At 32.0% G+C, this 16060-nt stretch overlaps 1 protein-coding gene across 1 annotated transcript in view; it reads right to left on the bottom strand.

The window, feature by feature from the left end:
* LOC132702970 (uncharacterized) overlaps positions 1–16017 on the bottom strand; it is a 31890-nt gene extending 15873 nt beyond the window's left edge. Inside the window, exons 1-12 of the mRNA XM_060671917.1 lie at positions 15890–16017; positions 14376–14457; positions 14206–14329; positions 11647–11842; positions 10344–10591; positions 7376–7594; positions 7208–7317; positions 4892–5068; positions 4737–4839; positions 4593–4681; positions 2607–3169; positions 684–940 (exon numbers count right to left, since the gene is read on the bottom strand). Of these exons, the coding sequence (XP_060527900.1) occupies positions 684–940; positions 2607–3169; positions 4593–4681; positions 4737–4839; positions 4892–5068; positions 7208–7317; positions 7376–7594; positions 10344–10591; positions 11647–11842; positions 14206–14329; positions 14376–14457; positions 15890–15995 (2274 nt within the window). The 5' untranslated portion in view covers positions 15996–16017. The remainder of the gene's footprint in view (positions 1–683; positions 941–2606; positions 3170–4592; positions 4682–4736; positions 4840–4891; positions 5069–7207; positions 7318–7375; positions 7595–10343; positions 10592–11646; positions 11843–14205; positions 14330–14375; positions 14458–15889) is intronic.
* Between the last annotated feature and the right edge of the window lie 43 nt (positions 16018–16060).

Below are 16060 nucleotides of genomic sequence, written 5' to 3'. Positions count from 1 at the left end.
GTTAAGGTTATTTTTCAGGTTAATCACTTTTCCAACAGTGCAATACGGAAAAATGAGCTTGCTATAAAAATAGCAATTTATGCTCTTGCAAAATCATTTAAGTTAAACATGCAGTAATAAGTAAAGAATTTCTTTTCAATTTTTTGTTAGTTTTATTATATTGCCAACAGCGTGGGTACATGCCTACCTGCCTAAATGTTAAATTATATAAATATTTTATTAGTTTATTTTATTTTTATTATTTATTTGCGTTAGGTAGGTACTAAAGTTAATAGGTATATTTTATCTAATGAAGTGTTAAGTGTTTATAAGTCTCTAGTGCAGCGTATGATAAATCCATAGCTTTACTTCTGCCTTATTAACATGAGTAACAAATGATAATTACAAATCCAAGTCACAAAAAGTGTTAGAACACAACATGATATACATGTTTCTGTTCTTGTTTTGCCGGCATTTTATCAATTTGCTTAAATTTTAGTCAGCATAACGAAAAATATATTCTATGTCCGCATAATGTCGTTTTTTTGTAAAATGCCTAGGAAAAAGTCTGTTTACTGTATAAAACAAAAGTAGCATTATAATATTAAATAACGTGAAATTTTCATTTTCTATAAACGTCCAACCTGCCATCAACCGCGTATAACCCTGTATAAGCTTATTGAAGCAAAAATGCAAATTGTTACGTCTTCTTTACACCGACAGTCGTTCCAAGCGCCTTCATAAACCACTTTTGGTGGCCACGGTATTTTTTTATATCCTGCTGTATCGGTTGGCAAATGGAAATTGACGTGAATACAGTCCACTAAGCAGATAAGTTTGGTGAGTAGAATTTCTTGGCCGCACCCCACGAAACATCGAATGTAAATTTCTTCAAAAATTCCTAGGTCATGACACGTCACTTTTAAATCAACCCGTTTGCTACCAGAAGGGCCTAGTCTCCCTACAACATAATAGTTGTATAAGTATCAGAAATATAATAACAATTATAATAAATAATAATAATGATAATGCTAATAATAATAATAACTGTAATAAAAATAATAAATATTACAATATGAGTAAATAGTTATAACATATGTTATAAATTAATTTTAAAAATATTATTTATAATTTCGGCTTACCAGTAAATACTTTTTGTTATAATAATTCCTGATTTGTTATGCCATGTAAGAAAATGATCAACCAAAAATCAAAATCGTAAAATAGAGATCACATGTGTAGCATAGGGCTTGGTGCTATGAAACTTGTACTGTACTGACAGTATCTTGAGACTCCATGCCCCAGGAGGATTCAGACTGCTTGTCTACGCGAATTATTTAAAGATAATGATAACAGTGAAAACCGATAACCGTATTGAGGAGATAGCCAACAAGGTCCTAGAGAAAGTGGTTGACTGGATGAACATCAAAAAGCTCAAACTTTGCCCGCAGAAGGCAGAGGTGGTTCTGCTTGCAGCTGGAACGATAAGATTTGCTACCATCAACTTAAGCGGGATAAGGATTTCCACACGAGATGCTATCAAATACTCATGTGTATATTTAGACAAAAATCGCCATATGAGTTATGCCAAAAAGATAGCGGAAAATGATGGCAAGGTAATAAGAAAACTCAACTGGAAGCCCAAACCAAAACTGAAATGCAACAAAAATATACAAAATCCAAAAGCAATGCACAGTATCGCACTTATGGTAATCGCTCATACCCTACCAATAGACATAATGGAAAAAAAAGAGAATTAGTGCGTCAATGTGAACAAAAGAATCAAGAACGAGGGTCGTATACCCAATAATTAGCAAAAAAATTCTAAGAACCAAGGCAACTTAGATATGACAAACCATTTGATAAAGACAAAGTGTTGCCGAAACAATTGTCATGTCAAAATATATAATTTCGTGAAAATCTGAACTTTTAGTTCTTATTTATTATGACAAACCTTCTTTGACGTAACATCATGAAGGTCATCTCAAAGAAGAACACAGGACCCTTTTATTACTTTTATCTGAAAATATTTTGCCTCTAATATCAGTATCTAGATTCAATTTAATGTATTGGCACGAAGAAATTCTTTTATATCTTTTAGACCCTTTTTACTCTTGAAGGTCTGTTAGCGTAGCATTCAATGCAGGAGATTTTGAAATCTGGGGTAAGCAACCAATACACTGCCTTCTTTTGTCGTGGACCTCGAATGCAGACCAACCCGACCAAGAATCTAAAATAGCTATGGTGGATTGTCCTTATTATCGGTAACAATGGGCGATCAAGGTTCAGTTAGAACAAAAAACGAAAAAACAGTTTATATTGTGCGATGGTAGAAGAAAATTGAACCAGTGGAGCACGCCTATGTCGAACAATTCGCAAAGAAACTAAAAAAGGAAATGGAAATAAGAATATGAAGAGGTGGAGCTGTACGAAAGATGTATGTCGTAGACAGTGGCAGAGTATCGATAACGTCAGATCAAAGAACAATGGTAATAATTGGTAAATATGTAAAAAAGGCAAACTAGTGGACATGGCGACCTACATGCAAAATTGGTCGATTGAATGTTTGAATTTGAATTTTCAATTCGAATAAAACACTAACCAACTTATTAATTAAACTGACTTACCAAATAAAGGTTTATATTTAATGGATATTTTGTTTGCATCCTTTCCAACATGTTTCAGGAAATAGAAACATCCAGTTATCGTGCTCAAATTTTTTAATTCAATCGATATGATTACGGGGACATCCGTATATAATATGTGCCCCGGTGTGATGACAGGATCGTCCGAATCGTTTGTTTTTATGACGACATTTTGTTTAACAATCTCGTATGTCACCAAGCAGGCATCTTCGGCTTTTAGCTCGCCATCCTTCTCGCTATAGAGTATTAAAATGGACAAATGCTGAGTTGCACTTTTGTTGACAACTCTGTATATTAGGCAATGTTTCCCGCCAGGTTTTAGGTACCCTTCGTCGCTGGATAAATTTGAGTAGCGCTCAATTTCCATATAAGGGGAACGATCGACATAGTAGCTAAGCTCGACTAATGACCATCGCACCTCGTTTGAACTCAAATTTCTTAAGAACAATTTCCCTTGATAATCGATACCCTCAGGCACCGTTCCAAATTCCAAGAATGATTTCGAGAAAACTATTGTCGGTATCGGTGGTTGTAGTTTATTGTGCCTTAAACAAATTGTAGCTAATGTTAATCTGCGCAGGGTATTCAAAATATGGTTCCCCACGTCCTGAACTCAGAAACTTCGAACGAGAGAGATAAAGTTAAATATGAAAGTTGCATGGTTCCATCTAGATTTTTTTAATCTTAATTTATCATATATACTGAGTGTCCTGTTTATCTAGGCTAAATAACAGCTTATTTATTATATAGAGTAAATATTTTAGATGTAAATTAATACAGAATGAGCAAAAATTAAATTATAAAAAAACGTAAAATTTGATAATATGGTTATATCGAATTACTTGGTAACAAATTCTACTACAAAACCCTTATAAATGATCCGCAGGTATTCGCCGCTTTGTTACTTTACTTTTATTATAATTTAATTATGCTTCATAATTTATTTATAATCAACTTAATATTTTTTTTATTTTTTGCCAAAAAACTAAAAAAATTCCCAAATAATTTATGTGGTCAAATATTTTAATCTGTTTGCTTAAGACAGGAATAAAATATTAATTTAACTAAACACACCTATTTATTATTTTTTTTTAAATTGAAAAATAAGCATTTTGCATTGGTTCAGTAGCAAGCCAAGTACTAAGATATCAGCCAATACCGGGTTTTTTCTACTGCCAATTAGTAGAGGTAAATGTCAACAGTGATATTTAAAATGGCAGTAACTGGAAAAAGCCACACAACATTGTTTTTAAAATGCATTTTTTTTAAATTAAGTTATTTTGTGTGCATTAACTTTTTTTTAATCTTCACAGAGTTATTAGTTACATATACAAGTTACAAGTAACATATATAAAAACCACAAATAAATTGGCAGCCGTTTAGGGTGCTAATAAATTAGTGTTTTATCATTGTTTTTTAAAAATATTTTGCCCATGCATAAATAAATTTAAAAATATGAGCAACACAAAACAAAAACCAAAAAGTCTATTTGTTTCAATGGAAAAATGCATCAAAAGCGTTCAACACAAATTTCTGAAATTACTTTTAAGTGAGACTCACATAACTACAGTCTCTTTAGAGCATAACAATTACTCTAACAATTATCTTGAGTTCCCATGCCAAATTCTAGAAATTTGCTTTCAATTTTTGCTAATTGAGATATAATTTTTTTTAAAAAGTGCAGATATTGGGCGGAGAAGAAATAGATCAGAAGTTGTTTATGTCAGTTTTTGATCCTTGCATAAGAAGAGGTTTTATTTCTCCTAATTTCAGTTCCTTTTTATATCTATTTCTTTATTACTCTCTCCCTCGTCTTTTGAATAGTTAAGTAACTTAAAAAAAAGTTTCCTAGATTTCCACAAATTTATTATTACGACAAAAACTACAACAATTAGAAAATTATACTTAAAAGGTGCCGTTAATTTCTGTAGTTTCATAAATAAATTTGTTAAATTGGTAGGTTCTTACTCAACAGTTTTCAGCTCTGGTTGGCGAGATGGCGACTGGGTATCCATACAACAAGCAATCTCGACTTCTATACATTGAACATCAACATTCTGCAGAATATTTTTGCTATTACTATACACAGTCAAAAATGAAACACATTTTTACCGAGCGATTTTCTATGGCATTTTCCAGGGACTCCTCTTTGGTAGATACCAAAAAATATTCATTTTCGTTCAAACTAATTACAGGCACATCGCTTATAAACAGTCTAAAAGAATATATTTCTAAAACTTCACTAGATATTGGCAAAATAAACTTACGCTAAATGCACGCAATTATATCCGGGCTTCAGTTTATCCGTGTAGACGTACAACAAAATTTCCTTGCATCCGAAAGGGACCAGCTTGTTTCCTTCAATTCCCATTTTAATCCACTCCGCGTTATTACGATGGTCACATTTGTTTCCCCATCCGATGAAGAACTTTAGAAACATCGGGCTGCAAAAAAAATCTTATCAAATAATCAAGTAAAGTTGACAATGCTGTTACACAGTGTTAGGCAGTTTTTACTTTTATCGCACAAAAAAGGATTAAAGGTTTTCCTTGCTTTGGATATATCGAAACACCGAAATAAAATTCGGACTCAATAAACTGTTTTCTACTTAAGAAAATTACTCCAAATATATTTTATACAGATTTTTTAAAATTAATCTGACTTGAAAGACGACGACCTAGTCACAAAACATAATTTCCTGAATTTTGGATCACTTAATAAGCCAACGTTCAAGATCCAGATCTATATGGCATTCATGAACGTAACACTCGTTGAATCATGCCGGAAAGTGAAAGAAGAATTTTGTGTCAAATTTAATAAATAATAATAATAATAATAAGTTCTCACGAATCTCACTGCCATATTCAAGGTCCAAAATATATTCGTTTCGCTTCGTTGTTGACGACAAAATCAACGGCCATATTTTTTAGGTTGGCCTTAGAGCTGAAAGGTGCCGTAATAATTTGAAAAATATATTACCAGATTTGCCAGAAGAGAGGAAACCTACTTCCAGCAGAATGGTGCCCCAGCACAAAATTCCCAAATAGTTAATAGGTATTTGGAGAAATAATTTCCACAGAGCTCGATTACAACCCGTCGGTCCGTGCTATGACCCGCGAGGTCGCCTGACATATCTATTTTAGATTTTTTTCTAGGGACACTTAAAACGTAATTACGTGAATAAGGTACGTGAATCCGTGAAGCAAGCATTTTTACAAATAGAACCAAGACCTCGTAAATACCCAAAGAAGAATTAGCAAAGTACGTGAAAAATGCCTGGAGACTGATGGAAATCAGTTTGAGAAGTTTTCTTATATTTTGTATTTTGCGGTTTGCACTTAACAGATAGAAAACAGGAACAGTAATTTTTGTTTATTTGAAAAACTGCATTTAAGCAATTATATATTTTTCAAAAACCCTAAATATACAATTTAAGAAAGGACTACTTTGGTTCGTACTTTCTAAAAGAAAAAATTTTAATCTACGTAAAAAAATCTATAGGGTCCGTTTTTATCATCTCATTACGAAAGAGGGCGTTTAAAATACAAAGAGTAAGTAAAATAGCCAAATTTTGCTGTTTTACCGATTATCCCATAAACAAAGACAGCTAGGAGCGTCGAGCACAGTATTTCAAAAACCGCATCGCTCCATCCCTAATAACTAATAAATAATAAGACAAGCATTTTTCCATTAAGATAAGAAGGTTTGGTTCCAGATTTTTGAATTTTAATATATCTGATATAATGTTGGGATTTTCAGTAATTAGGAATTTGGTAAAGAAACGTCGAATGTAACTAGAATAATCTTCGAATCTAATGTAACGGTTTTCAATTTTTCAATGAAATAAAAGGAATTAAATACGATACTATCAGTTTTCCCTGTAAAGGGTTTTATCCAGATATTTTGCCACAGAATATATTGGCGAACCAGTGGTGCTGACAGTAGGTCGAAGGGGTAATCCTAGTTTGTTAATCATAGGGCGTCCGTAGAGACGAGGAATTTTAGAGTCATGAGGGGTGACAAATTTGTTCACGGATTCTGATAAAGAGGAAGCCTTAATGTTTCTCCTTCCCCGTAAAACAATATATAAACAGGTACAGAGCAGAATGCGAGCCAATTTTAGTTAAGCTCCAGAAGATTTATAAACACATGAATTTGAAAATTTTGATAGATTAACTTTATGCCTCTTCTATGCTTTTCCGACCCTTCCCCTCCCCTCTTCAGAAATGATTTGCTGTTTTTGTTAACTAATAGCCCCCTAACGTTTAGTTAGTTAGGTATTTTAACGTGAGTTTGGTTCAAATTTCCTATGAACACAGCGGTCCAACAGCGTTTGATTCCAGCGTATTATTCCCTCGATTATTCTTTCACTTTACTTAGTCGATTTTGGAAGAAGTGAATTGAAACTAATTAGTAATAATCAATTTGCGGCTTTTCTCCTCGTTTTACAAAGTACACGTCTTACGAAACAAAACCAAATATACTCAGGTTGAAATACAAAATTGTCACCAAATGTTGCAAATCAAGAATTGGCGAAAGTCTACAGTAACCAAAACAATTACAGATTATAAAGATTAGCGTACCTGTTGTTGAAAATTTCCAAAGTAACAGAACGGACAACATCTACACTGGTGCGCCCTAAAAATATGCAATGGTTTCCGCTTTTAGCAATATCTTGCTCAGACGGGTTAACCTAAAACCAAACATGCGGAACCATTTCAAATTGAACATTTATTTTGATTTTAACTTACGAAAACGCTTATTATTCCTCTTGTAAAGTAGACGGCGTTTCCAAAAATTTCTAATGGTTGGCAGTAATTACTATCGCTAATCAAATACAGCGATTCAATGTGAGTCCCACAAGATTGAGGGTGGAAAATGATGCATATTTCTAAAATTTCCTTTGAGCCGAGTTCAAAGTAAGCAGGCCTAATTAAAAAACTGCTAGTCTGAAGCTCATTGGAGTCCATCTACAAATAAACACTTGATCACTACGTCAACCTAACCAGCAAAGGTGGTTGGTATATTCAAATTTGAGATACGTGAAAACTCTTGTTAGGAAATACAAATTTTAACACGCTATTGCACATATTAAATAAATACCTTCAAACGTCTACGTTCTTGACATTAAAAAAAAAACATTTTTTGAACTAAAACAACCGCAACAATTGGTATAAGCAAAATTATTAAGTCCATCTACAAGGAAACACTTTAAGTCTACGTCAACCAAACCACCAAAGCCACCAGCCAGCAAATTTGGTTGCTAAATTCGACTTTTAACCTATCGCTTGCTTCAGTTAAGAATTAACAACAAGTTTATTATATGCCTAGATAAAGAGTGAACTGCTAAAATATGGAAATATCGAACAAATTAATTTTAAAATCAGGTATTGGAATTCAAGAAAAATGTTGGCACAAGACCATCATAGCTTTTTTCTTGTTCATTTTTTGTATTTACGGGAAAATATACAGGGTGCGTCAAAGAGTAGATGTTCAATGCCAAATTCCTTTTTCGAATTCTGCGTCGAATTTATTAGGTTTGAAAACTCTTCCAATACAATACTCAGGATATTTTCATTAATATGTCTTATTTCGTATCTGATTCTAAATTACAGTTTATCTAAATGTTGTGGTTTTTCTTTACAGATCGTTCTATTGATTCCCTTCTATCAGCCATCGCCTGGCTATAGGGTATTTAAATATTCACGCAGTTGTCGAGGAAACTGGGGCAGAGCACAATCGTTCTGAAATTTGGCATACTAGTAATTTTAACACTAAATAATTTCAAAGAAATTGTAAATATCAGGCTCCAGTAATATTTTGATCGAAGAAAAGAGGTTTAATAATTTTGTTTTGCAATATCAAATCCCTGCCCAAACATTTATTTTTTATGGATGATTATATCTCATCCGTCAGGGATTCTTTGTACTCCAATTTACCAAAACCTGACGATCACTAAACGGTATCTGATGATGAAAAAATGGATTTCAGTTGCACATGTAGTGATGTAATTTGGTACGAAAGATAATGTTCTTCTTTTAATACTATACACAATAATATGTAACATACGCAAAACTATTCGTTGGATAATATAATTATTTCAAGCTACTTCAGAAGATGCTCGATGGGGATTATCCTCAACTTCTGATTGAATGTTTAATCTTGTGTTCTCATTACAATTTCTATTAATTTTATCTCAATTTTACCCACTGTTGGATATTGTAATGGTTCTTTATGATATTTTGATAAATTGAAATTTCAGTTCTCTGGGTTTCATTGACTGACAAAAATATTATTGAGACAATGTTCATTTCGAAATTAAATTTCTGTTTTTATTCCTTTGCCCGTAAAAAGTAAGGGATAGATTAGGGTGTGCTACATCAATTATACATGAAATTTGACGCAGAATTCGATAATGGATTTTAAAAAGTGGTGTTTCATTAAAAAAAAAATTGATAGCATCCTCTACTTTTTGCGAAACCCTCGTATATTTGCTGATTACTGCAAAAAATTCGCAAGAAAAACTTATGATGGACGTGTGCGAGCATTTTTCTTGAAATGCAATACCTGATTTTTACATGAATTTGTTCCATATTTTAGCAAATTCGCTCTATACACTAGTCGAGATCTATGTCAACACCTGCTGTGTTTACAAAATAGTCCAGAATAACCTTTTGATTAACTTGTTATAAAGTTAATCCATTAATTCACAAAACCTTCATTAATAACGCAGGATTCCCAGTAATCTGGAAATGTTTGACTATTCACAAATGGTTAATTATTTTTCATTTTAAAAAAGCAAGGATTTATAATAGTATTATTAAACTTTGTTTGACTGTTCTAATTTCTGACATGTAACATTTAATTGCCATTGATGTGACCGAGCGCAATTGTTTATCTGCTATAAAGTGGCATTTCTAAAGACTGACCCTTCTCGAAACTTCCATGGTTTATAAATTATTTTTCGACACCATATAATATTCATTACAAACTAATGAAAACTAAATTCATTTTTCAAAAAAAACTTACTACTGCAAAAATACTTACAAATCTTCCAGATTTCTAGTGCGTCGGTTATTCAGAGCTTAACTTAAACTGACTCGCATTCTACTTTGTACCTGCTTATATACTGTTTGAGGATGGCGGAGCAAAAGGACATCAAATCCTATTCGGTTGCTGAATATAATCTATTCCATTAGAACCAAAGAAAAATCCTAGAATCTATAGAAATCTATAGGCAACCAAACAATCTTTCACCAATAAGGGAATCAATCATCCGAGGTAATGTTTATGGCTCACCTTTAAATCCGTTCCCTCAAATAGTATATAAGCGGGCACAGAGTAGAATGTGAGCCAGTTTCAAGTTAAGCACTGAAGAAGCCAACAGGATGATTAGCGAAACGTCAGTAAGTGGCTACACATTTTAAAATGGCACTTGGTTTCGGAGTCAACATTGAGAAAATACTTCAACCTTAAGCCAATGGTATGTGGTCGCATAGCAAGTCATATTGGCACTTAGGTGTTCGAAAGAAGGAAGAAAGACTCAAATAACGTGAACTTGTGTTATAGAAAAAAAAAAAGTAAGCGGGTAAAACATATTAATATCTAGAATAGAAATGAAACATTTCAGAGACCTTAGCGGCAAAGTCTGCAAAGATCTGAATGCAAGTTTTCAAATCGATGAAGACAAATTACAGCTTAGACTCAACATCATCTTACCGAAAAGTATTTATCAAGCCAATTCTCCTTCGACACCATAAGGAAACGGCTGCCATAACCAACATTTTTTAGTATCAAAGTTAGAGGCACACATTTAGTCACAAAACAACTTCCGCAATTTATCGATAGATTTTGCGAACTTTGATCTACTTTCGCAAAAAAAGTGCCTTCTTCTATGGTCTTGTATATGTATCCATAAAGTTTTGGTGGATCACGAGTGCTTCTGATTTTTACCTTAACGACGTCGCCTTAAAAAGAAATCATAAGAACGTGTTTTGTCACAGATAAGAGGCAAACGGTGCCTATTTGACAAGATGTTTGGATCGACACTCATCTCACTCATCTTACAAACATTTGTTGGTATTACTTTTACAGAATAATTCAAATATTGTCATGGTATTACAACTGTTCTCACAAAGGAGATATTTCCCACCCATAACTTTTTTTAAAAGTCTTTCGTTGGTAATACTTTTTTATGTACTTTTTATAATAGAATTTGATAAAGAAAAAATTTTAAGTATTTTTCTTTCTTCCTCTTTGGATATTTATTTCCACCACTAACCTTAGGAAATTCATACCTGTTTTTATAAATATACAACACATCATATTTTTTGCGGCATTATTTTCGGTAGAGATCGATGTTTTAAAAAAATGTGCTCAAAGTGTATGGCGGGCGGGGCACCACGCTGCGGGAGTATTTGGGATTGAGGTTATGTGCAGTTTTTGCTACTTAACCGGTGTTACATAACAACTCGAAATAGTTCGCATTTTGCTTTTCTTTATGAATTTTAAAACGATAACCTTTTGCATTTATTTGTAATGTATATGAACACCAAGTCAGTATTTAGACAAATAAATTGATGATGGTGATATGCAAACGAATGCAAATTTATTTATTTTAATACAGTCATTTTCTAGACGTCAAAAACTTCTCGTTTGTATGCTACCATCATCAGTTTATTTTTATTTAATACGGTTTTTATAATTATTACGAAAAAAATGCAACAAGCTAATTGTTTTTAAGTTTATGATGGTTTCTTGTAAACGAAATGTATTTAAATTTAAATATAACATGTGAAAGAGCGCGCGAACAATAATAAAACTCTCAATCTTATTTATTTATGAGGAAATTTTTATATTTTCGTAAGTCACTGTGTTTTTCGGAATGTAATAGAAATTTAGGAATTTTTTCGACAATCTTTTTCGAGTTTAACGATAATCGCAACTTTAACAGTCGCAGATACCAGTACGGTCTCTATGAATTAGACGATATCCTGTATAAACAAATATTTAAGGAACGAACCTTTCGTGCTTTTAAATATTGCTTCATCGTCAACCATCGAGACTCCTTCCTGAGTGTAAAATACTCTCGCATTCAACGACATTCCGGGAGCCAGTTTACCACCACCAAACTCTATTGTAACCTGAGATGCCTTTGGAAGCTTAATAATGCTTACACCATCCAATTCGGAATGAACATTGATAATTTTAATCGTTTTCTACAAGAATCAACAAAAATGTCCGGTGATTCGTTATTGATGGCAAGGTACTAAATCTAGAGAACTAATAGTCGAATTAGTTTGGGAAACAATCCATAGGAATATCAATCGAATCAAAAAAATGATGAACTTGGAAACTGAAGAATGCAGGAAGGATCAATTTGACATGCGCGTTTTTTATTTAAGTCAGCACAAGGTTTTAAAACAAAAAGACACAATATTTAGGCAGTTTCAACGTGAAAGGACTCTTTCTCCACCTATACTAAGAATTTCCTAAGGAAAATGCATTCTTTATATCACCTCAGCAATTACGCATCCTAGCAGTAGATATAGGAACTTCAAAAGTATTTGCAGCAATTTTCTTCCTCAACTCCTATGACCAATAGTATTGTTTATATGTCAAAAAGAGTCATTCAACATTACAATTTTAAGCTAACCAAAATCTGGCGTAAAAAAAATTGTGTTGTGAGAACGTTTTTATATGTAATAATGTCATAAAGTATAATTTTGCCTTACTTCTCATTGTCTTTTTTATTAATTTTTTCCGATTTTACAAAAAAAAATAGCATAGAACTATAGATAGACGTCCTTCGTTATTTTATCTAAATATACTATAAAGTAGCATTGATATTTGGTTAAAAATTGGTATGCGGTTTTTTTACAAGCGAAATTTCAATATGATTTTAGCATGGCTCCGACTTGTAGGGACACCCCTTCATATTTCACTTCTCTTTTGAAGTGAAGAGTAAAGGTAAGATAAAGGAAAATAGATTTCGCTATCTTTTTTACGTAAAATCGGTTTACTATGTAGAAGTCGCCATGAGCAGCTGTTCTCGAGATATTAGGCCTTATAATAATCAATGCATTAAATTTAAAGTTTCATTTTAAAATTATTTTCGCTTTATTTTATAATTCTACTACTTTCAAAAAATGCAGTTATTTATTTTAATTATTAATTAATTAGCAGTACAACAACGAATATCTTTCTACAATTCCCTTCAAAAGCTGCGCTTCAAAATTGCTGTATTTGGTTATCACTTTAAGTTCAGAGTGGGCAAAAATTCCAATTGCTTTGCAAAGCTCTAAATCGTAGCACAATATTTTATTAAGCCCCACACAAGACTTTGTCAAACAGGTGTTTTAAGAGGCCTGCAGTTTTTTTAGAACGACTTAGATAGAACAGCTCAGAGCGTGGAAGCAGTCCAAAATGAATTTTACTACTCGCAGTGGTATTAAACTTTCAGGATGTAACTGTATGACAGATTTTAAGAAATTAGCAGCCTTACCTATTACCATATTCAACAAGTACAGGCAGGCCCCCTTGCCTAAAGGATTTTCCTCTAAGAACACCACTTTGATATTGATTAAGTCATAGTTCAATACTCTTAATATTCGGTGTTATTTTTATTGATAATTTTTTATGATAATCAGGTATGGGCTAAAATTTATCCAAAACCTCTCTAATTATATAATTTCCAAATATAGTATTGTTTCAAAGTTTGGGTGGGAATCATTGATGTCCACTTCATTGAACGCCAACTTTTTTTAGAGAACGTTTCACCTGAAATTTTAAAGGAATTTCAAGAGTGATATATGCGCAATATTAATTAATTAACTAATTAACAAAATAGTTCAGCAGTCAATATAAGAAAATCATAACTCATAAAAAAAAAGATGTAAATTCTATTATTTACTTAATTAGACCCATTTTTCAACAGCTGCAACTATAATAAAATGTCTGTATTTATACTGACTATGAATTTGTTAGTTGCTAATAAAAAGTTATCGGCATCGGCCTAAAAACGGCATTATTTGAGATGGCGGCCATCTTTAGGAAAATGTTTGTTGTACTGCCTTTTAATTAAATCGAATTAATAATTGAAATAACTAACTGTATTTGTTAAAGATGGTAGAATTATAAAATAAAGTGAAAATTATTTTAAAATGTTGGAACTTTATTATTGATCGCTCGATTATTTCAAGCCCTAATATCTTACTTTAAGAAGACCGCAGAGTATAAATTTCCATCTAAATACCAAAATTACTTCAAACGTTATTAAAAAAAAATAAAACTGTAACGCCCTGTATCTCAAAAACGAAAGCCTTGCGGACCAAATTTATATGAACTTCTTGTCTTAAAATTAACTAGGAAATCTTTCGTATTTAATCACATAACATCATCTATACATGTTTGTACAAAAAGCAGTAACCTACTGTTTTTTTATTCAAAAATATGACATTTACTCCATGTATGGAGACTTAAAAAATGGAAGTTATGCAAACAACTTTTTTTCGAATTTTTAAATTCGAGTTGTAACTTCTGTCTTTGTAAGTCGAACAAATAATGAGATAATATAGATTACGCTAGAAGTTTCTCCACTTTTGCAATTGTGAAACACCACTTCTTCAGGACAAATTTTCAAGACCGGTGCTGCTGTGTCTCTAATTTCAACATGTTTACTTTTCTTTCTGCGCCTGAAACCAAAACTACACATTTGTTGCGTTATTTCAATTAATATTATCTTAAAATTACTTCGTTCGTTTAACTTTAATGGACTCTCTCGTAGTTTCCGAACACAATTTGCAACTGCGCAGGTCTGGATTAAACCTAAAATCTAAAAATTTATTGTTAGCAATTGACTGTAGAGAAACGTTTGTTTAAGATTGTTGGAAAGTATTTCTAATTTTTTTAAACTAACGCATGGTTTCTGTTTTTGGTGGATAATAAATTTATAATAAATAAAAGCATAAATATTATTACTATCCTAATATAAAATCAAGTTACGGTATTAAAAAAAGGACGGCTCTAGAAATTTGAAAAAAAATGTATGCAAATCTGCCAAGAAAAAAAAAGGAAAATACTGATTATTTCAATTCTACTTAAATAATTCAATAATAAATAAAATTAGTTAGTCCTTAACAATTGTTCACAATATTTTTAATTAGTTTGCGTGAATTAAATAAGTGATAATTATAAATTAAAACGGACGAAGATATTAACACCGGCTAATGTATTCTACTGGATAATTTTGTGCGCTTCGAAGTATTTAAAAAAAAAAGGAATAAAGATAAGTAACCAAACTTCGAGAAGTCACTGTAATAACGGAATCCTGAAGATTTGTAAATATTATTTGGCACTCTAAATCATAATTTAGCATTTCATTTGGTACATTCGGGATAATTAACAAAATTCAAACTTTTTATTTCGGGTTGAGATAAAAGATTTTGGGAAGCAGTTTTGACCAGCACGTTTTACACTTTTTAATAATCTAATGTAGTAAATAAGCATATTATTGCATTTTTCAGCAAATTGTAATTAGAATCAATTCATTCTAACGGCTTCGAATTTATAAAAATGCTTAAGCCTTTTTCGCGTTATCGACATTTATTTGAGAAAATATTCGAACACCCCCCACTACTTTCCTTTGAAAGACCATGAAACAAATATTTGAATTTCAAATTTCTAGGATAATCCGTTTTCCTAATATCGTGCCTCGTTAGCTTTACTGGGACAGCCGGTATATATTTTCTCCGTATTTCTTCATCAACCTACATTGGCAATTAACGAAATTATTAGTTAAATCTGCTAAATATTTATTTTAATCTATTACTTACTTGATTTAAATTTTAAAGAATTGCGTATGGTATCAATGTAAAGAAATATGTCACTCTCAAACGTCATTTTTGGCAGGCATTATTAAAATCGCTTTCATTGCTAGCCGCCATCTTAAAGATATTTTAACGGTAAAACATAAAACTTTGTATAATCACAAATTTTCAAATTTTTGCTAATTAAAGTATTCTCATTATTTTCTATTAAAAAAGTTAACGTTGTTTTGTACTTTTCCACCAAAAGATAACTTTTTTTGTTTAAATTTGCAATCATCTCTCGAGGGAATATTGTCGTCATCCAGTTTAACAAAAATACAGCCTGTTACTAGTTTGAACTGCTAAACAAAATTCTCGTTCAAAATATATTTAATATTTTCCAATACTTTTGTGTTGGCACTTATAACCTTAAACTATTTATTACTTGCAAAATCTTACCTAAATATCGCCGAAACTGATCCAGATCAGACTTTGAACTTTCGCTTGTCTCAGTAAGGTTCAGATTCCCAACTTCCTGGCATTTTTCTAACGTCGAGTGTAACATTATTTTCTGCGCTTCATCTCTAACAATCTTAGTATCGTCATTTAAATTATTCTTTAAAAAAATTA

Source organism: Cylas formicarius, unplaced genomic scaffold, assembly GCF_029955315.1.
Source record: "Cylas formicarius isolate icCylForm1 unplaced genomic scaffold, icCylForm1.1 PGA_scaffold_6__28_contigs__length_40554024, whole genome shotgun sequence".
In the NCBI taxonomy this organism is placed as follows: Eukaryota; Metazoa; Arthropoda; class Insecta; order Coleoptera; family Brentidae; genus Cylas; species Cylas formicarius.
Note: the sequence above shows the minus strand (reverse complement) of the source record. Positions and strands in the feature narration are given on the sequence as shown.